The sequence below is a fragment of the Dipodomys spectabilis genome, unplaced genomic scaffold (genome assembly GCF_019054845.1).
Source record: "Dipodomys spectabilis isolate Male_0828 unplaced genomic scaffold, ASM1905484v1 ptg000273l, whole genome shotgun sequence".
NCBI classification, from domain to species: domain Eukaryota; kingdom Metazoa; phylum Chordata; class Mammalia; order Rodentia; family Heteromyidae; genus Dipodomys; species Dipodomys spectabilis.
In genome coordinates this window covers 8,283,724-8,304,829 of record NW_024870950.1, presented here as the reverse complement: position 1 = coordinate 8,304,829, position 21,106 = coordinate 8,283,724, and the positions used below count along the sequence as shown (strand labels likewise).

Genomic DNA, 21,106 nt, shown 5'->3' with positions numbered 1-21,106 from the left:
CCAGGGTCATGTCACCCTCTAAGGACATTCTAAATCTGTTCTCAATCCCAGTTTACTCATTGCTTTAAAACTTCATTGCCAGGTGCTGGTGGCTCACGCCTGTAAGCCTAGCTACTCAGGAGGCTGAGATCTGATGACTGCGTTTCAAAGCCAGCCCAGGCAAGAAAGTTCATGAAACCCTTCTTTCCAATTAATCATCCCCAAACTGGAAGTAGAGCTGTGGCTCAAAGCAGTAGAGCACCAGCCTTGAGCAAAAAAGGCTCCCAGACAGCACCCAGGCCGAGTTCAAGCCCCATGACCCACAACACAACAAAAAACAAAAACGTTTAAAAACAACTTTATTTATTGATCCATTCATTCTTGAATGCATGCATGCCAGGGATCCATTCCAGGTCCTTTTGCTGGGAGATAAGCACTATACCATTGAACAACACTGCTCAGTTCCTTAATATTTTTTTTTTTTAAAACTGGATACTGGTGCTCATGTCTGCAATTCTAACTACTTAGGAGGATGAGACCTGAGGATACTGTTTGAAGCCAGCCTAGGCAGACAAATCCCAGAGACTTATTTCCAATTAACCAGCAAGCAATAAGCCAGCAGTGGGGTGTGGCTCAAGTGGTAGAGTGCAAGCCTTGAGTAAAGGCCAAGAAAAAACACAAAGCCCTGAGTTTAAACCTCAGTACTGGTTGTATACATGTGCGCACACACACACACAATTCTTTTTATCAGCCTGTAATAATTGTACATACTCATACATACACTATGATATTTCAACCCTTGTGCACAGAGTATATTGATCAACTCAGAGTAATTAACATTTCCATTTCCTCATCATTGCTTATTACTATTATTCTTGTTATTTGTTTATCAGAATGTCTGTTTGAGAGAGGGTCTTGCTAGTAGTCCAGGCTAGAACATGGGCAGTCATTCTTCAGCCTCAACCACTGTATCAAGTCACCTGATTGTTTTTGAATAGTTACTTTTTTTTCTCTTTAATTCTACATGATTTCGTTTTCTTTCCTTTTTTGTCAGTCGTGAGTTTGAACTCAGGGCCCACTGTCCCTTAGTTTTTCTGCTCAGGGTTAGTGCTCTACCACTTGAGCCACAGTGCTACTTCCAGTTTTCTAGTGGTCAATTGGAGATAAGAGTCCCAGGGACTTCCCTGCCTAGGCGAGCTTCAAAATGCGACCCTCAGACCTCAGCCTCCTGAGTAGCTAGGATTATAGACATGAGCTGCCAGTGCCCAGCTCTACATCATTTTCTTTTGTGTGGATGCTCATTATTTATTTGGCCCTCTGTCTATACTATTTCTACATTTTGCCACTCTGAACAAACCTGTGACGAGCCCTTGCTTCTCGGCCCTTGGGTATGTGGGCTTTGAGCCGCACACCTGCCTGTGCTGGCCCAGCTCAGCCCCTGCCCATTACAAATGAGAAAACTTAAGTCAGAGGAAGGCAAGGGGCTTGTGTGACACACTGCAAGGAGAATCTGATCACCTGACCCGGCACGTGGCACGCCTCCACTACACCAGCTGACCAGTCTCAGCCTGCTGTGCTTCTTCCATTTCTGCTCATGTGCCGGTCATCTGTTCTCACTGCCTCCTAACCCCTCCTTAACCCCTCCCCACCATGGGCTTCCACATTTGTAGAGGTCTCCATCCCCTGGGGGGACACAGCGTGCCTTCTGACTGGCCCGTGGCTTGCTCCCAAGTCCTGAACATTTGCAAAAATATAAAGTCTTCTTGTGTAGAGAATAATACGTTCTCATGTGACTTCCCCTACATTAAAATTTCTTCTTTTATGAATGGGTATTATGTTCACCTTGTTAGGAAAAATAAAACAATGCATGCAGTGCAGTGGAAAGTTCTGCGGCTGCCCTGCCCCCTGCAGCTCCCACGGCAACCCTCTCCCATACTTTCATCTTATTGGTTTTAAGTTTTTTTTATGACAAATATTTCTCGTATATCCTTTTTTTGTTTTTTTTGGGTTCGGTTGTGGGGACCTGGGCACTGTCCCTCAGCTCTTCAGCTCAAGGCTAGCGCTCTACCACTTGAGCCACAGTGCCACTTCCGGCTTTTTTCTTTTTGCTTACGTGGTGCTGAGGAATCGAACCCAGGGCCTCATGCATTGCAAGGCAAGCGCTCTAGACTGACCCACCTTCCCAGCCCCTCTTGTATATTCTTTTTTTTTTTGGGTCCGGTCATGGGGCCTGAACTCTGGGCCTGGGCGCTGTCCCTCAGCTCTTCAGCTCAAGGCTAGCGCTCTACCACTTGAGCTATAGTGCCACTTCTGGCTTTTTTTCTTATGTGGTGCTGGAGAATCGAACCCAGGGCCTCATGCATGGAAGGCAAGCGCTTTACCTCTGAGCCATCTTCCCAGCCCCCCCCCTCTTGTATATTCTTATTCTCTCTCTCCCTCCTAAGTTATGGCTTTGTGCCTTGCTTTTACCACCTAAAGTTCATTCTAATTAGGGCATAAAGAGCTTTCTCATTTATTTTATAGCTGCATAGAATTTCACTGGAAGAGAATTCCATCATTTATTGAACCAACTAATCCTGCATTGATGGATTCTTGGGCTGACTCCTATTTTTGCTACCGCAAACAACGCCTTAGTGAATAACCTCTTAGGTATGTCATTTTGTATGCGTGCAAGTTTCCAATTCTTGATCACATTGTAAAATGGGAACAGGCCAGTTGGGTGGGTCACAAAGTCTCTTGAAAGAGTTGAAGCCAGGAAAGTAAGATGTTTAACGCTGAGTGTGATCATACATGCCTATAATCCCAGCAGTTAGGAGGCTGAGGACAGAAGGTGGATAGTTCAAGGCCCAGTGTGGGCTACATAAGGACATCTTGTTCCCCCCCCCCCCCCCAAATTTTTTTTTTTTTTGAAGCCAGGCACTGATGGCTCACTCAGGAGGCTGAGAGCTGAGGATCACAGTTCAAAGCAGGAAAAATCTATAAGACTTATCTCCAACTAGCCACCAAAAAGCCAGAAGTAGAGCTATGGCTCAAGCAGTATAGCATTAGCCTTGAGCACAAAAGCTCAGGGACAGTGTTCAGACCCTGAGTTCAAGCCCTAGGACTGGCAGCCCCCCTTCTTCTGCCTCCTCCCCCTTCCCCCTGCAAAATAAAAAAAGTTTGGATTTTCATGAAGAGCATTAGCAACCTTATGTGACCTGTGGCTGGACCCAGTGTATGCAAAGTCTGCATTAAGTACCCATGGTTTGGTCTGGTCTTTGTGCCATTTTCTTTTCTTATTTATTTTTTCCTTCTCTTGTTTAGAATCTGAACACCCCAGTCTGAGATCCCCCCCCCGCTGAATTGGTTGTGGGTTTTATTGTTTGGAGTTTGAGCAATTACCTTGCAGACAGTCAGAGTGGGTTTAGCGAGGCTCTGGGAAGCAGCGGCTGCTCCCATCAGTGCTTACTTGTTCTGGATAATGAAAAGCGCTACTCACGCCATTATGGCAGAAGTCACGTCTGGTAAGCTCTCATGGACAAGCAGGTGCTTGTCTCGGAGTCATCTGGGAGGGCATGTGGCATGAGAGTAAGGGGAAGACCTCCCTTTTATAGCCTGGACTTCCAGCCTGGTGGCTTCCGGCTGTTTGAGTTTTGTTCCAAAGGTCAAAAAGAGAAGGAAAAAGAAATGATGAGTGCCAGTGGCTCACACCTATGGACCTTGCTTACTTAGGAGGCTTGAGATCAGGAGGATTATGGTTTGAAGCCAGCAGGTATAGAAAAGTCCATGAGACTCCATCCTCAACATAACCACAAGAGAGAGGGAGAGAGAGGGAGAGAGAGAGAAACAGGGAAACAGGGCTGGAGGCATAGCTCAAGGTGGTAGAGCACCAGTCAGGAGCAGAAAAGCTGAACAAGTGTGATGTGCCAGGTTCTTGATTTCTAGTAGATGTTGGCGCATTTCTGTGTCACTTGCGTTTGGAGATCAGGCTCTGGATTGTGCTAATTTCTTTTTTTGTTTGTTTGTTTTTTTTTGGGTCCGGTCATGGGGCCTGAACTCTGGGCCTGGGCACTATCCCTCAGCTCTTCAGCTCAAGGCTAGCTCTCTACCACCTGAGCCACAGCGCCACTTCCGGCTTTTTTTCTTTTTGCTTATGTGGTGCTGAGGAATCGAACCCAGGGCCTCAGGCATGCAAGGCAAGTGCTCTACCACTGAGCCACCTTCCCAGCCCCTGGATTGTGCTAATTTCTATCCCCACTGTGTTCTTCCCAGGGAATGTGTGGTTTTGGCCTCTACCTCTGAGACACACCACGCTCCGACCCACCAGTGCCCCCTTCTTCCTCTTCAAGCTAGTGCAGAGCACAGCCCTGAGTAAATCCTGAACGCCCCTTCACAGGCCAACTGGCTGTGGGACTTTGAACAAATGACTTGAGCCTTTCTGGGCCTCAGTTGCTGTCATCCAGGTGATTAAAACACCCCACCTGCTTCCTAGCAGCCTTGGAGTCAAGGGGAAATGTTTACACTACAGACCTACCCACTGAGATTATGCTGACTATGATTGTGCTTAAATTTACCATTACTGTTAATTAAGGATTATTTATGCCCCCCCCCCCCTTTGGTGCTGATCCTAGGGCTTGAACTTAGATCCTGACTGTCCCTGAGCTATTTTGCTAAAGGCTAGTGTTCTACCACTTTGAGCCCCAGCTCCGCTTCCGGTTTTCTGGTGGTTAATTGGAAATGATTCTCATGGACTTTCTTGCCCAGGCTGGCTTTGAACCATGATCCCTGATCTCAGCTTCCTGAGTAGCTAGGATTCCAGGTGTGAGCCACTGGCGCCCAGCTCCTTTGTTCATTTTTTGAGACAAGAGTTTTGCTATGTAGTCCTGGCTGGTTTCAAACTCCTGCAAACCTTTTGCCTTCACCTCCTGAATGCTGGGATTGCAAGCAGGTGCCACCACACCCAGCTAATGTGTCTTTATTCATCCATGGGACTTTGACTCATGGGGTCCTCCTCAAATGAAACCCTAATAACTATAACTATATATATATATATATATATATATATATACATATTTTTTTTTGCTGGTTCATCAAGACATAATTTACCCACCATACAATTTTTCCAGTGTAGGTAGATGTGAGATAATTTTTATAAAAGTGCACAGCTGTTTGCCCCGCCCTTATCTAGTTTTAGACTTCTGTCACCTCGCAAGTTTCCTTGGGCCTGCTGGCAATCAGGCCCTGCCTTCTCCCAGCTCCAGACCTTGTGGACCTGCTTAGTGTTTCTAGTTTTCTAGGATATTCACATATGTGGAATATGTTGTCTTCTGCTAGTGTGTTTTATTTCTCAAGTGGAAATGGAAGGCCTGGAGAGGCTTCAGGGTTGCGTTAGGGCCTAAGACCCAATCACTCCTCCCTCAGGCCTCTCTGCCACCCGCTTTCTGTGAGGGGAGGGTCACAGGAGTTGAGAGACGAGACTCAGCTGTGTAAGATGCACAGTATGGGCCTCTTCTTGGCCTCTGGAGACCCACAGGTAGCACCCGTGAGACGGCGTCTGTTCTTTCTAATCAATAAGGAACAGGTCCCGATGCTGCCCAAGCCACAAGAATGTTCCTGGGTCTTGGCCCATGAAAATAACCAGTTGGCACTTCTGTAGTTAGGTGGGCAGGGCGGAGTGTCTGTGTGTTTAGCTGGCAGCCTGAACCAATTTGGCATGGAAGTCAGAGCCCCCTCCATTGTCTTTGACCCTTTTGAGGAAGCTGAACAACTCTCCCCCTTTTGGGAGGTAGGGTCCAAGTCCCCTCCCTTCTGCGGCTAGGAGGCCCAAGGGGCCCTCCTTGCTATAATGGAGTTCAACTGCTTTTCTTGGTATGCTTGGAGACAGAGTATTTTTGTTGTTGTTGTTGGTCATGGGGCTTGAACTCTGGGCCTGGGCGCTGTCCCTCAGCTCTTCAGCTCAAGGCGAGCGCTCTACCACTTGAGCCACAGCGCCACTTCCGGCTTTTTTTTGCTTATGTGGTGCTGAGGAATGGAACCCAGGGCCTCATGCATGCAAGGCAAGCACTCTATCACTGAGCCATGAGCCTAAACTGGCCTCCAATATGGGATCCTCCTGTTTCAACTTCCCTATTGCTGGGATTACTGGTTTGTACCACTACATCCATCTACTCTCTGTGATAGGTAAATCAAGCTGAGATTAATGTCTTTGGGGAAATTAAAATCCAGCAACTGATGGCCACCTCCTGAGTTGCTGGGATTACAGGCAGAAGCCACCACCTGAGATTTCTTGTCTCTTCAACATGCCCCAGATCCATATCTAAGCAAACTGGAGGCTGAGTTGTCCATACCCTCCCATCTTGTAAAACATACAATCTAATCTTTCAGTATTCAGTAAGGCTATAATGTTTACTAACTTCACAGACCCCATCCAAGACAGACAGCATCTCAGAAGATGGTCAGCCTTGGGCCCTGGCATCTATGCAGACTCGTGGGGGCTGTGGACCCATAAAAGGAAAAACATCCCACCAACGTATATAAGACTGTCTCTCTTCCTTTCATCCACAAATTAAACTCCTGGTCTTTCATTTTCCATGTTTAAGTTAGAAACTTGTAGGGCTGGGTACACAATAGCAACGGGGCCCCTGAGTCTCAAAAAGTTCTCTGATCTTTCACAGGAAACCCTTGAAATCAAGCTAAGTGCCAGAGTTCCTGGTGTCAGCTGTGGAAGTGGCTTCTGAAGGGAGAGAGAGAGACTGTCCTTCCATAATGTCCCCCTTTGTGCGCGGCGTGGGCAGCGCTCTGCTCTCAAGCTGTGGCTTCTCAGAGGCTGCATTCCTCCACTTAGAAATAACCCAGCTCCGCTTAGCTGACTCTGCGCATGCTCAGACGCCAGGGTCTTCTGGAAAGAAGGCTTTTGAGAGGGTTTGGTTGGCACCCACTTGCATTCCAGTTACAGAGTGCCCGGAGGTGGCATTGTTGGTGGCATGTGGCCTGTGGCACGCTGGCAATTTCAAGCAAGGAATGTTACTGAGGGTTCACAGCCCACCCGTCCAGGACCAAAGGCTTCTCATGAACTTGACTTTCATTGGTATTTGAATTTTCAGGCATCTCTTCCGGAGTTTTCTCTTGAAAGCCACTACTTCTGCTTTAAAGCTTCAGGCTAGTAGATGTGGTAGGATCACAACATTGTAAGAGTGAAGGTATGTTAAAGATTCTTTCAGGGGCTGGGGAGGTGGCTCAGTGGTGGAGTGCTTGCCTTACATGCATGAGGCCCTGGATTCTATTCCTCAGCACCACATAAACAGAAAAAGCCAGAAATGGTGCTGTGGCTCAAGTGGTAGAGCGCTAGCCTTGAGCTTAAGAGCTGAGGGACAGTGCCCAGGCCCAGAGTTCAGGCCCCATAACCAACACTCCCCCCCCCCCCCCCCCCCCGCAAAAAAAAACAAACACCAAACTTGGTGGTGTACATCTGTAATCTTCGCTACTCATCAGTCTGAGATCTGAGGATCACAGTTTGAAACCAGTCTTAGTACAAGTCCAAGAAACTCCATTTCCATTTAACCAGTGGAGGCCTGGCTCCAGTGGTAGAGTGTCTGCTTAGCAAGCATAAAGCCCTGCGTTCAAATATCACCAAAAGATTATTTTTAAAAAGTCCTCTAATTGTAACTGCCAATATAATAATACCAAGTTGTGTTTTTTTTTTTTAGGGGGGTGGTCTGGTTATGGGGCCTAAACTCTGGGCCTGGGCGCTGTCCCTCAGCTCTTCAGCTCAAGGCTAGTGCTCTACCACTTGAGTCACAATGCCACTTCTGGCTTTTTTCTTTTTGCTTATGTGGTGCTGAGGAATCGAACCCAGGGCCTCCTGTGTGCAAGGCAAGCGCTCTACCACTGAGCCAGTCCCAATACCAAGTTTGTTTGTTTGTTTTGTTTTGTTTTTGGGTCCGGTCGTGGGGCCTGAACTCTGGGCTGGGCGCTGTCCCTCAGCTCTTCAGCTCAAGGCTAGTGCTCTACCACTTGAGCCACAATGCCACTTCCGGCTTTTTTCTTTTTGCTTATGTGGTACTGAGGAATCGAACCCAGGGCCTCCTGCATGCAAGGCAAGCGCTCTACCACTGAGCCACCTTCCCAGCCCCAATACCAAGTTTTGTAAGGAAAACAAATGTGTATTTTTCTTAATTGCTTCCCACCCCTACCCCAATCTCTGTTCTTTCAATCCTGCTTTGACTTTTTTCTATTTTGGTTTTCTTTTCGTTTTTGTACTAGGGATTGAACCCAGCACCTCACACCTGCCAGGCAAATGTTTTACCACTTGAACTATACCCCAGCCCTTTTAGTTTTATTTTGAGATAAGGTCTTCCTAAATTGCTTAGGCTGTCTTTGAACTTGTGATTCTCTTGAGTAGCTGGGATTATAGGTATATGCCACCAGGCCCAGCAATATTTTTTTTTTGACTGCTGAAAAGCATATCTCCATATTGCATGTAAGCAGCTAGGAAGAGCCTTCATTTTGGGGTGAGGCCGTTCAGCTACTGCACTTCCCAGTGTATAATTTAGGGAAAAGAAAATGGTGCTAATGATGTCTCCCCAAGGGGTGAATGACAGAGATTAAATCAGAAAATTGGACACAAAGAATATATGGCAGACTGGGGATGAAGGTAGGTTTAGTCTGAGGCCAGCCAGCCCTGAGATTGACCTGGGCAAAAAGCATGAGACCCTGTCTGAATAGTATGTAAAAGAAAAAACAAACAAACAAACAGGATAGGGTGTGGCTCACATGGTAGTCTAGGCTAGCAAGCTCCAATGCTCTGAGTTCAATCCCTAGCACCAATGAATGAATGAATGCAGGCACAGGGCAAAAACCTGTGTGCCACAGATAGAGGCACGAAGCTTAATCAGGATTATGAAATCGGAAACTGCCTCGGTTCAAATCCAAGCCCTGCTGCTTACTAGCTGCCTAAGTTTTCCCATGTATAAGAAAAGGTCATCAATAACTCTAACCCCAGCGTCTGGAATTTAGTGTGAAACATTTTGTAAAGTGCTTAGAAAAGAACCTGGAGCCTTGGTCAACATCTGTACATGATAGAAATGTCAAGGGGTAGTTGAAGCTTTTAGAGGGGGAGATGATGATGGTAAAGTTACTGAGCTGAGAGATTGTTCCATTTAAGAGATGGCTGGGGGAGGGGGGTGTCTTAGCTCCTGTATTAGGGTTTGATTTTGGTTCCATGTGAGCCTTTTTTTTTGTTTTTATTAATTTTATTAATTTCTTTATTTGGTCATGGGGGCTTGAACTCTGGGCCTGGGCACTGTCCCTCAGTTCTTCAGGTCAAGAAAAGCATTCTACCACTTGAGCTTCAATGCCACTTCTGGTTTTCTGGTGGTTAATTGGAGATAAGAGTCTCATGGACTTTCCTGCCTGGGCTGGCTTTGAATTGCAATCCTCAGATCTCAGCCTCCTGAGTACTAGGGTTACAGGTGTGAGCCACCCACCGGCATCTGGCATTTTATTAATTTTTAAAAATTTGATTTTAAGTAGTTGAACAAAGGGGGTTTCAATTCAACAAGTGAGATCGTGAATACAATGTGTTTTGTTTGTTTATTGGTCATGGGGCTTGAACTCAGGGCCTGGGCTCAATCCCTGAGCTCTCTGTGCTCAAGGCTAGTGCTCTACTACTTTGAGCCACAGCACCACTTCTGGTTTTTGCATGGTTAATTGGAGATAAGAGTCTCAGGGATATTTCTGCCTGGTCTGGCTTCAACCCACTACCCTCAGGTCTCAGCCTCCTGAGTGGGTAGGATACAGACGTGAGCCACTGGTGCCTGGCTTACAATGTGTCTTGATCAGCGTCATCCCTTCCTGGCTGCAGCTGGAGAGTCCCTCCCTGGCTTTCCCCTCTAATTTCCATTTATCAGCCCAGGGGATCTAGTTTTACAGAAAGGTAATGAGTCTTAATGAGCACCTGGAGCCTCAGGTTGGGGCTCCGGCACCCTTACTCTGTCACTTCTCCAGGGGCGAGGCCCCGCCACCACCAGCTTGAGATCCACTAAGTCCTTTGCAAAACCATGTTCTTTCTTTTTTTTTCTTTTAGGCTGCCATCCAGGGCAAGTGTAGGCATGCAGCTCGGATCTGTGCTGCTGGGGAAGGAATCTGGGGCAGCTCTCGCTCCTCCCTTACCAAGCCTCCGAACACAGCCCAAGCACCCCCATTATGCTGGCGGGGGCGGGGGGGGGGGGAAGGGGAGGGCTCTTTGCTAGGCATCTTGTTATGCTAGTTTTTTTTTTTTTAAACATGTTTTGTTGCTTTTTTTTTTTTTTTGGTCGGTTGTGGGACTTGAACTCTGGGTCTGAGCACTGTCCTCAGATCTTCAGTTCAAGGCTACCGCTCTACCACTTGAGCCACAGCATCACTTATAGCTTTTTCCGCTTATGTGGTGCTGAGGAATCGAACCCAGAGCCTCATGCATGCAAGGCAAGCACTCTACCACTGAGCCACCTTCCCCTTGTTATGCCAGTTTTGAGAAGTTCCTAGTTTGGCTTTAAAGGATGCTGCTGTCTGTAAGGACCTGGCCCCTCTTTTTCTGAGTGTATTGTGTCCTGGTCCCGGTGTTCATTGAGCAAATTCCTGTCCTTTCTGTCTTGTGTGCCTGAAAGTATGGAAATAATCATCTCTTCTGCCCACTCCAGCTCTGCAGCTTACAAAATGTGATTGTGTCTCTATCTTGGGTCATTTGCACAAAACCCTGATAGGCAGCCTTCTTGTTACAATAGAGCCAACAGAGGCCCAGAGAGGTTAGTTAAGCTATTGGTTCAAGGCTACCCAGCAGAAAGGTGACTGAATCTGAATCCCAGTGATCCCTGGCAGTTCTTTGTTTTGTTTGTTTGTTTGTTTGTTTTTGGGTCCGGTCGTGGGGCCTGAACTCTGGGCCTGGGCACTGTCCCTCAGCTCTTCAGCTCAAGGCTAGTGCTCTACCACTTGAGCCACAGCGCCACTTCCGGCTTTTTTCTTTTTGCTTATGTGGTGCTGAGGAATCGAACCCAGGGCCTCATGCATGCAAGGCAAGCACTCTACCACTGAGCCACCTTCCCAGCCCCCTGGCAGTTCTCTTGAGACCAGCTTTTCTCTGTGCTCCCTCCTACCCACTATTTTTTTTTCAAAATTTTTATTGTGATTAAGTGATTACATAATTTCCCAAATTTCACAGTATTGTGGGATAGTGATGCTTAGTTAAAGTCACACATTCTAACTTTCCCGGAGCAAATTGTCTATCGTGGTCTATAACACTTATGAGTTCTATGAGCTTTGCGATACAGTTATTTCTTTTATGTTGGGTGGTATGTACATTTCTTTTGTTTTGCATAGCATCAGCTGTTCCCTCTTTCCCACTTGTTCCCTCCCTCCCAGCGCTGCCATTGAGTTGCTTAGTTCATTTTGGTCAATGTCCAGTGCAGCTGATGGGTTCCGCTGTTGTATGTTTTTCCCTGATTCCCTCTAGTTCTGTGTCGTCCTCCTGGTTTCCCTCCGGTGTGCACATATATACCATACATGTGATCAGCAGCATGGGGTTATTTAGTAATGATTCGACCAGATGCGTGGAAGTCCTTTGTTTCTTTTCTTTTCTTTCTTTTCTTTTCTTTTTTTTTTGGGGGGGGGGTACTGTCATGGGGCCTAAACTCTGGGCCTGGGCGCTGTCCCTCAGCTCTTCAGCTCAAGGCTAACGCTCTACCACTTGAGCCATAGAGCCACTTCCAGCTTTTTTCTTTTTGCTTATGTGGTGCTGAGGAATCGAACCCAGGGCTTCATGCATGCAAGGCAAGCGCTCTACCACGGAGCCACCTTCCCAGCCCGTCCTTTGTTTCTTAAGTCCTGTTAATTTTGTCGAATCACCTTACATTTTGGATTTAACATCCACTTATCAGGGAGACCATGTGCCGTTTGTCTCATTGCTCTTGGCTTACCTCGCTCAACATGATTTCTTCTAGCTCCATCCATTTTCCTGCAAACGCCATTATTTTGTCCTTTCTAATGGCTACATAATATTCCATTGTGTATAGATACCACAATTTTTGGAGCCATTTATCTGTGGTGGGGCATCTGGGCTGTTCCCCCTACCCACTATTGATGATCAAACCGAGGACTTTGGTTATGCTCTACCACCAGAGCCATAACCCCCCAAGCTTTTGTGTTTTCTTTTGGAGATAGCATCTCCCTAACTTTGCCCAAGAGATCCTCCTATCTAGCATCTCAGCCTCCTGAGTAGTTAGGATTACAGGTGTGAGCTGCGCCAGGCTTGGGTTGCTTTTAACAACTTGGGAGGGAAGGTAGGTGGGTGGTTATGTGAAGGTCTGCCTCCCTTCTTAGGCTCCGCCTCTTGTTGGCATGGTCTCCATTTGGTTATTTGCCTGATAGGAGACTCTTTGCACCACAGTGGCCTCAGATTTCTACTGTTCTTTAAAAAATAGTCCAGGCTTGAGGCTGGGTATAACTCAGTGGCAGAGCACGTGTTTGGCATGTGTGAAACAGAGCCAACCCTGTGAGTAAATGACCCACGTTAAAGATGCCCAGGAGATTGTAGAGCAGACTGGCTTCAAACCTGGGATTCTCTTGCCTCAACTTCCCAAGTGCTGAGATTATAGGTCTATGCTACCACACTCAACTGCCATCTTAGTTGTATGTGTGTGTATGTGCATGCCATTCCTGGGGCTTAAATTCAGGGCCTGGGCTCTATCCCTGAGCTTATATTGCTCAAGGTTTGTACTCTACCATTTGAGCTAAAGCTCCAGTTGTGGCTTTTTTGTTGCTTATTTGGAGACAAGAGTCTCACACACTTTCCTGCCTGGGTTGGCATTGAACTTCAATCCTCAGATCTCAGCCTCCTGAGTAGCTAGGATGACAGGCATGATCCACCAGCAGCTGGCTTCCAGCTTTGTTTTCACGGGGTGGGGGTGAGAGGGGTAGGGGAAGGGAGTCTTATCACAAGACAAATTAATGAGAAAAACATGTATGTTCTGTTAATTTTTGTATCACCCAGGGATCCCTACAGGAATAAAGACTTTGTGGCTAAAACAGAAAGCTTTCTAGACAAAGAATGAGGGCTGGAAATGTGGCTTAGTGGTGGAGTGCTTGCCTAGCATGCATGAAGACCTGGGTTCCATTCCCCAGTACCACATAAACAGAAAAGGCCAGACGTGGTGCTGTGGCTCAAGTGCTAGAGCACTAGCCTTGAGCAAAAGAAGTTCAAGGAGAGTGCCCAGGCTCTGAGTTCAAGCCCCAGGACTGGCAAAGAAAACCACAAAAAAACACAAAACAAAACAAAAAACAAAGATGATGAATCTTGTGAAGAAATGAGCAGACAAGGTTCTGAGCTTAGAACAGTAAATCCTAGGGGAGGCACCAGGCACTAGACAGGTGAGGGGAAGTCTTATAATTAACTTATCCAGTTCCATGCAGCAGTATCTCATAGCTGCTGGGGCAGGGCGATGTTGGTGCACTGGCTGACTATAGTTAAGAAGCAGTTCAGACAGACCTTTCTATAACTACTGCCTCTCAGTGTGTTTGGTTCAAAAATATTTCTGTTCAAGAAGTTTCTTCGGGGGGTAATTCTGGTTCCCTTCAAGAGTCCAAAGCAACTCTGCTCTTTAATATTTAAGGAGATGGTATGTCAGTTTGTTTCTTTCTCTTTCTTTTTTTCTTTCTTTCTCTTTCTTTCTTTCTTTTCTTTTCTTTCTTTCCCCTCTCTCCCTCTCTCCCTCTCTCCCTCTCTCCCTCTCTCCCTCTCTCCCTCTCTCCCTCTCTCCCTCTCTCCCTCCCTCCCTCCCTCTCTCCCTCCCTTCCTCCCTCCCTTCCTTCCTCCCTCCCTCCCTCCCTCCCTCCCTCCCTTCCTTCCTTCCTTCCTTCCTTCCTTCCTTCCTTCCTTCCTTCCTTCCTTCCTTCCTTCCTTCCTTCCTTCCTTCCTTCCTTCCTTCCTTCCTTCCTTCCTTCCTTCCTCAGTTGAACTCAAGTCCTGGGCACTGTCCCTTAACTCTTGTACTTAAGGGTAGCACTCTAGCACTTTAAGCCACAGCTCCACTTCTGGTTTTCTGCTGGTTAATTGGAGATGAGAGTTTCACAGACTTTCCTGCCTAGGCTGGCTTTGATCCATGATCCCAGATCTCAGCCTCCTGAGTAGCTAGGAATACAGGCATGAGCCACTAGTACCTGGCATTGGCATGTCAATTTCTTAATCTTGAGCCTTTCAACATGGGGCATCCACTGGCCCTCAAATATAGTCTTACTTTCTCTAATTGGACCTTTTGCTTTAGACATGTGTATGAGAGTGCCCCCTGGTGGAAGAAATGAGACCGGCCAAATAGGCATTCAGGGTGGCTTGGGGGCTTTTTGGCAGAAATTGGATCCTCCCTAATGTAAAGGTGTCTAGACTCGTAAAATAAGCATAGCAGCAGGAATTTTTTTAAAAAAAAGAACGTGTGGACTGAAATAGAAATGTCATTGGTGGGATGAGAGAGGCTATTGTTTGAAAGGGACAAAGGCTGGCTGACTTCTGAGTTTCCTTAGAATGAACTATTTTTTTTCAGCTGTTTCCTCTGCCTGAAAAATTTCTTCGTTTCATTTCAAAAAAACTTTTTTCTTCTCTCTCTCTCTCTCTCTTTCTTCCTTCCTTCCTTCCTTTCTCGTTTTCTCTCTCTCTCTCTCTCTCTCTGTCTTTCTTTCTTTCATCTTGAGACAAGGTCTTGCTATGGTGCTTAGGCCTTTGACTCTGGGACCCAGTGCCTCTCCCATCTCAGCCTCCTGAGGAGTTGGGACTACAGAGGTACCTCACACTGTGCTGGGCTTAGGAGGCTCTTAAGCAAGGTTTCTTGCAAAGCTGACTCTGTCAGGTCTTGTATGTTTCTACCTCCAGAGAGGCCTGCATTCACTGTTCAATGTAAATTATACCTTCTCCAAACTCGCCAGCTCCTCTCTGTGTCACCTTCTTTTACTCTATCTATCTATCTATCTATCTATCTATCTATCTATCTATCTATCTATCTATCTATCTATCTATCTATCTATCTATCTATCTCTGTGTCACCTTCTTTTACTCTATCTATCTATCTATCTATCTATCTATTTATTTATGCATGCATGCATGCATGCATGCTGGTCAGGGTGTTTGAACTCAGAGCCTAGGTGCTACTCCTGAGCTCTTTTTGCTTAAGGCTGGTGCTCTACCACTTTGAGCCATAGCTCCACTTCCAGCTTCCTAGTGGTTAATAGCAGGTAAGAGTCTCACGGCCTTTCCTGTCCTGGCTGGCTGGGAACTATGATCCTTAGATCTTAGCCTCCTGAGTAGCTGGGATTATAAATGCAAAGCACTGGCCCCTAGCTAGGATAATTACTTTCTAGACAAGATCATGATTTTACTTGGAAAGTATGTGAGAAAGAAATTAGCCCCCGCCCCTCCACCCTATAACTGTGAAGCATTAACTTAAGCCTGGTTTGGCCTGTAAACAAAGGTCCTTGTCCATAAAGCTGTCCATTTTCTCACCCCTGTGCTTTCTGTTCTGCAGTGAGTTTTGAAGGCTGCACCGGCCGGCCAAGGACAGTCTACTTTTCTGATGACTCCCGATTCAAAGTGGCCACAGATGGTGTGGTCTCCGTCAAAAGACCTCTACAGCTGCATAAAGTAGAGACCAGTTTTTTGGTCCACACCTGGGACTCCACCTACAAGAAGTTCTCCGTCAAGGTGACACTGAAGGCAGTGGGACGCCACCACCACCACCACCACCGTGTATGTTGGGCTGTTTCTCTCGCTCTCTCTTTTTAAATTATAATTGTGTTGTTATTATTAAGGTGTTGTACAGCGGGGTTACCATTTCATAAGTCAGGTAATGAGTGCATTCCTCCCAGTTTCCCCCTTCCACCTCTGCCCACAAGTTACATAGGTCATTTTCCACATAGTGGAAATGTCTACTGAGTAACAGGATTGCATTTGTTTACCCTTCTCCCCTGCTACGCTCTTCCCTTTGCTCCTACCCCCCACAAAAAGAAAAGCAAATACCAATACTACCAACATCAAATCTCCCCTAAAACCAACCTTTGTTTCCATTTCCTGGGAGTATTTTCAAGAAATATTATTTTGAATGTCCGGAGAAGTTATACTATTGTGTTCCTCCCCTAAGGGGATCTCCGTTAGTCTGACACTGTGTGTGTGGAGGGAGGGGGTGGCTAGAGTACCTGTAGTCCTAGGTTTTGTCAATATCTATCTATTTTTTTTTTTGCGGGGGGGTCAGTCATGGGGCCTGAACTCTGGGCCTGGGCGCTGTCCCTCAGCTCTTCAGCTCAAGGCTAGCACTCTTATCACTTGAGCCACAGCGCCACTTTTTCTGCTTATGTAGTGCTGAGGAATCGAACCCAGGGCCTTATACATTCGAGACAAGCGCTCTACCACTGAGCCAACTTCCCAGCCCTTATCATTATATTTTAAATCCACCTTCCACACAGGAGAGAAAACATCGCCATTTGCCTCTCTGAGCTCAGCTTAGCATGCTTTGTTCTAGGTCCATCCATTTCCCTGCAAATGACATAATCTTCTTTGTAATGGATGAGTAAAATTCCATTGTGTATAGGTACTACATTTTATGGAGCCGCTCATCTATTGTAGGTCATCTGGGCAGTTTTCATTACTTGGCTATTGTGAATAGTGCAGAAGTGAACGTGGCTACGCAAGTATCTTTACTGCATTCTGACTTGTACTGCTCTGGATAGATTCCTAGGCTGGGTCCTAGTGAATGGGCTGTTTCTTTTTGTTGATTGTGGGGCTTGAACTCAGGGCCTGGGCGCTGTCCCTGAGCTCTTTTGCTCAAATGTAGCACTCTACCACTTTGAGCCACAGCACCACTCCCATTTTTCTTGTGGTTAATTAGAGATAGAGTCTTACAACTTTCCAAGCTGGCTTTGAACTGTGATCCTCAGATCTCAGCCTCCTAAATCACTAGGATGACAGGTGTGAGCCACTGGCACCCAGCGTGGAATGGGCTGTTTCTCAGTTCACTGTTTCTTTCAGGCTGCTCTGCTATCCCATTCACATGGCTCTGCCTTGGCATTATGGACGTTTGGACTATGCACTATGGGATATTGAGCAGCATCCCTGGCCTTAACCTACCACACAGCAAAAGAACCAAAAATACTTCCAAAGCAGGACGTGATCGCTCACCTCTGTAACTCTAACTACTTAGGAGGCAGAGATCAGGAGGATGCTGGGTCAAGGCCAGTCTCGGCAATAAGTTCCTAAGGTCCATCTCAACTAATAATAAAAGGCTGAGTGGGGTGGTTGAAGCCTGGATCATAGTCCAGGCTGGTTCCAGCACAGTTACAATACCCTATTCAATGGAAGCAGGTAGGTACTAGTGACTCATTCTTGGAATCCTAGCTACTCAGGAGGCTAAATCTAGGAATCATGGTTTGGACTTTTATCTCCAATTAACCAGCCAAAAAAGCTGTAAGTGAAAGTAGGGCTCAAGTTGCAAAGTGTCAGCCTTGAGTGAACAAGTCAAGGCAAGAGCCCAAGACTCTGAGTTCAATCCCAGTACTAGCACAAAAGAAAGAAGGAAAGGAGGAAGGAAGGAAAGAAAAAAAGAAAGAGGCTGGGATGTAGCTCAGTGGCAAAGCGCTTGCCTAGCAAATGTAACATCCTGGGTTCGATTGCCAGTAACAAAAAAGACAAAAAAAAAAAAAAAAAGAAAGAAAGAAAGGAGAAAAAACATGGAAGCAAATAGGGTTGGGCATTTGATAAATGATAGAGAGCCTGCCTAGCCAGTGTAAGGCCCTGAGTTCAAATCCCAATTACCTGCTCCCTTCCCTCCCCCTGCCAGTAAACCTTTCTAGATACTCTGGCTTCTGTGGAGCCATTGCACATGCCTAAATCTGAGTTGTGGGGATCAGATATTGGGCAGTGGGTGAAGGCACAGGCCCTGCCTGGGACTGAGTCCATTGACCCCAGGTAACCCAAGGGGGAATTGCTTTACTGTCACTGCATGTTTCCCTGTCTATATAAAATGATAGCAAGGACGTGTGAAATGGCAGACATGCACGGTTGGTATCCATGGGGCATTGGCCCCAGAATCCTCCTTACTCTGTATCCATACAAACAGCTGGATGTTCAAGTCCCTTCTATAAAATGGCATAGTATTTACATATAAACTATTAAAAAAATCCCTATTATACTACCTCACACAGCATAGATGCTGTACCCATCCATCATTCCACTTTATTGAAGAATGACAAGGAAAAAAAACTGTATATGTTCAGTAGAGACTTTTTTTTTTTGAGATAGGTTCTTGCTAGGTAGCACAAGTTTGGCATAAAATTTGGGATCCTACTACTCTAGCTTTCTACATGCTGGGGCTTACAGCTGTCCACCATCATAATTTTTTTTTTTGGGTCCGGTCGTTGGGCCTGAACTCTGGGCCTGGGCGCTGTCCCTCAGCTCTTCAGCTCAAGGCTACCGCTCTACCACTTGAGCCACAGTGCCACTTACAGCTTTTTTCTTTTTGCTTATGTGGTGCTGAGGAATCGAACCCAGGGCCTCTGGCATACAAGGCAAGCGCTCTACCACTGAGCCACCTTCCCAGCCCCCACCATCATAATTTAAAAGAAAAAAAAAATTAATTTACAGTTAACTGAGCCCATGGATGGGGGAGGGGACATTGTAGTAGTAGGCGCTCATTTATTGTTAGCTGTTGATGTCATTTCCTTCCTCGAGACTGGATGGAGTGAGAGGTGGTTTTTCTAGTCATTTCATTCTTCATATTTCTCAGCAGAGGCCTTCTTGGCAAAGAACGGGGAAGAAGCAGTGGAGAGCCTCTGCTCCTTCCAGACTGTCACTTCCCCATTGCTTTTAAGACCTGCCCATTCAATCCATTGCTTCCCTGGAGTCTGGCTAGCTAAACTGGTTTTGAATGGAAAGATGTGTGTCATTCTAAGTTCTTGGCAAGAATGTTTCTGGAGGTTGTTCCCCAAAGACAAATGCCTTTGCCGTGTGTGTGTGTGTGTGTGTGTGTGTGTGTGTGTGTGTGTGTGTGTGTGTGTGTGTGTGTGTAAGCTAACATAACAAGTTCAAGGCCAGCATGTGTGTGTGAGTGTGTGCGTGTCAGTGTGTGTGTCAGTGTGTGTGTGTGTGTGTGTGTGTGTGTGTGTATAAGCTAACATAACAAGTTCAAGGCCAGCGTGTGTGTGTGAGTGTGTGCGTGTCAGTGTGTGTGTGTCAGTGTGTGTGTGTGTCAGAGTCTGAGCACTGTCCCTGAGCTTTTTTGCTCAAGGTTCTACCACTTGAGCTACAGTGCCAATTAGTGGATAACTGGATAATTGGAGAGAAGAGTCTCAGACTTTGCTGCCTGGGCTGGCTTTGAACTACGATCCTCAGATCTCAGCCTTCTGAGCATTTATGATTACAGGCATGAGCCACTGACTTACCACCATTACCAGTTTAAAAACTGTTCCTATGGCACTTCCTAACAAAGTGTCTCTCCCAGGAATGTTCTAATGTATTTGCTTACTGCCTCAGACACAAGGGCTGTGCTGTTAAGTGCAAAGCCTTTAAGTGGCTCCTGGCTTAAGACTCCTAATAGTCATGGAATGGAATGATCCTTCAGGTAGGGCTCAGGTTTCTCTCTAGTGTAATTAGGCCAGAGAAAGGAGGGACTTAACACCTGTCTCCAATGGGTCCATCATTCATGTAAGTTCTTCAGGGAATTCTTGCTTGGCATCTGCCTATGGCGAAGCAGGACTGAGCCTGGCTCTTCTTCCCTCCCCACCTCTGCCTACTGGGTTTCCATTTCTGCTGTATCAAGTCTGTATTGTATAAAATCCCCAATTAGAGGAGTTTATGGGGAGTATTCTCTTTGTAAGTTGAAGAAGTTCAGGGGTAACCGCTGTGCCCAGTATGAAGACTCTACAGTCCTGAGGAGCTGAGGGTTCTTTCCTTTCTGCCCATGGCATTTGTAAGATGTTGCCTATGATGCCTAAGTTGGCCTCAAACTCTGGATCTTCCTGCTTCAGCCTCCAGAGTACTGGGGGTACATTCCTCTCCCACTGTCCCTGGCTTTTCTTCCATGCTTACATCATGATCTGTGTTGTGGCTGCAACTCTAATCATCTCTTCAGAAGTCTTTTTTTGATCAGAACAGGGGAGGTGGGCGGGGAGAGAGAAACATTGCTTTGCTATTTATCTTAATTTCTTCTTCTCCAAAGTTAAGAAACGTTGATGGAATTTTCCTGCTTATATTGTAGTAGGCAGAAGTTAGCTTCATCACATTCACATCTGGCTACAAGTGTGGCGTTCTTACCAAAGTACAGTCTTAAGCAAGGTGTGGGCTTTGAATTGCTTAGCTTGCTTCATAGCTGATACCCTTTGCTATTTAAGCCATACTTCTACTTCTGGCTTTTTGCTAATTAGTTGGAGGTAAAGAGTCTCTTGATTTGTCTGCCTGAACTGGCTTTGGATTTCAATCCTCACATCTCAGTAGCTAGTATTACAAGCATGAACCACTGGCCCCAGCTTGTAATTTTTAGGCTTTGAATCTAAACTAAAGCCTGGAAGTGAGGCTCGATCAAACTTAGCACACAAAGACCAGTGCCCATGAGTAAATATCTTCATGTCTACAGTTGCAGATGAGAGAGAAGGAAATTGCTTCTAGAAGCTTTACTGTGTTACCACTAATCACCTTAAAACACTTAAACAATTTGCTGTGTCTTTTCTTTCCATCGCAACTCTCTTATTTCTCCGAGTGTGCAGAAAGTTTGTTTGGCTTTTTTTTTGCCCATGAATAGTCTCAAGCATTCTTTTGGCTCCTATCCCAATAGTCTCTGTTAGAACAAATAGAAATCCTACAGATTAAGAGGTTTGCATTGATCACAAAGTAGTTCTTAATATCAGTTTCCAAACCGTACTTGTTTGGCTGCTGATTTCACTTTGGGGAACTATATCCCTTAGGAAAAACAAAAATAGATTGAAGCTATGATTATTCAAGCTAATGAATTATGTCTAACTTTAAGTCATTTAGAGTACAAAGTTGCAATAAAGATGACAGATCTGCTAGATGCTAGTGGCTCACACCTGTAATCAGATCTCAGAAGGCTGAGATCTGAGGATCGAGGTTCAAAGCCAGCCCAGGCAG

At 46.1% G+C, this 21,106-nt stretch overlaps 1 protein-coding gene across 1 annotated transcript in view; it reads left to right on the top strand.

Moving 5' to 3' along the window:
- Positions 1-21,106, top strand: part of Cdh1 (cadherin 1) — a 73,901-nt gene that overhangs the window by 37,210 nt on the left and 15,585 nt on the right. Inside the window, exon 3 of the mRNA XM_042700646.1 lies at positions 15,501-15,721. Coding sequence (XP_042556580.1) covers positions 15,501-15,721 — 221 coding nt within the window. The remainder of the gene's footprint in view (positions 1-15,500; positions 15,722-21,106) is intronic.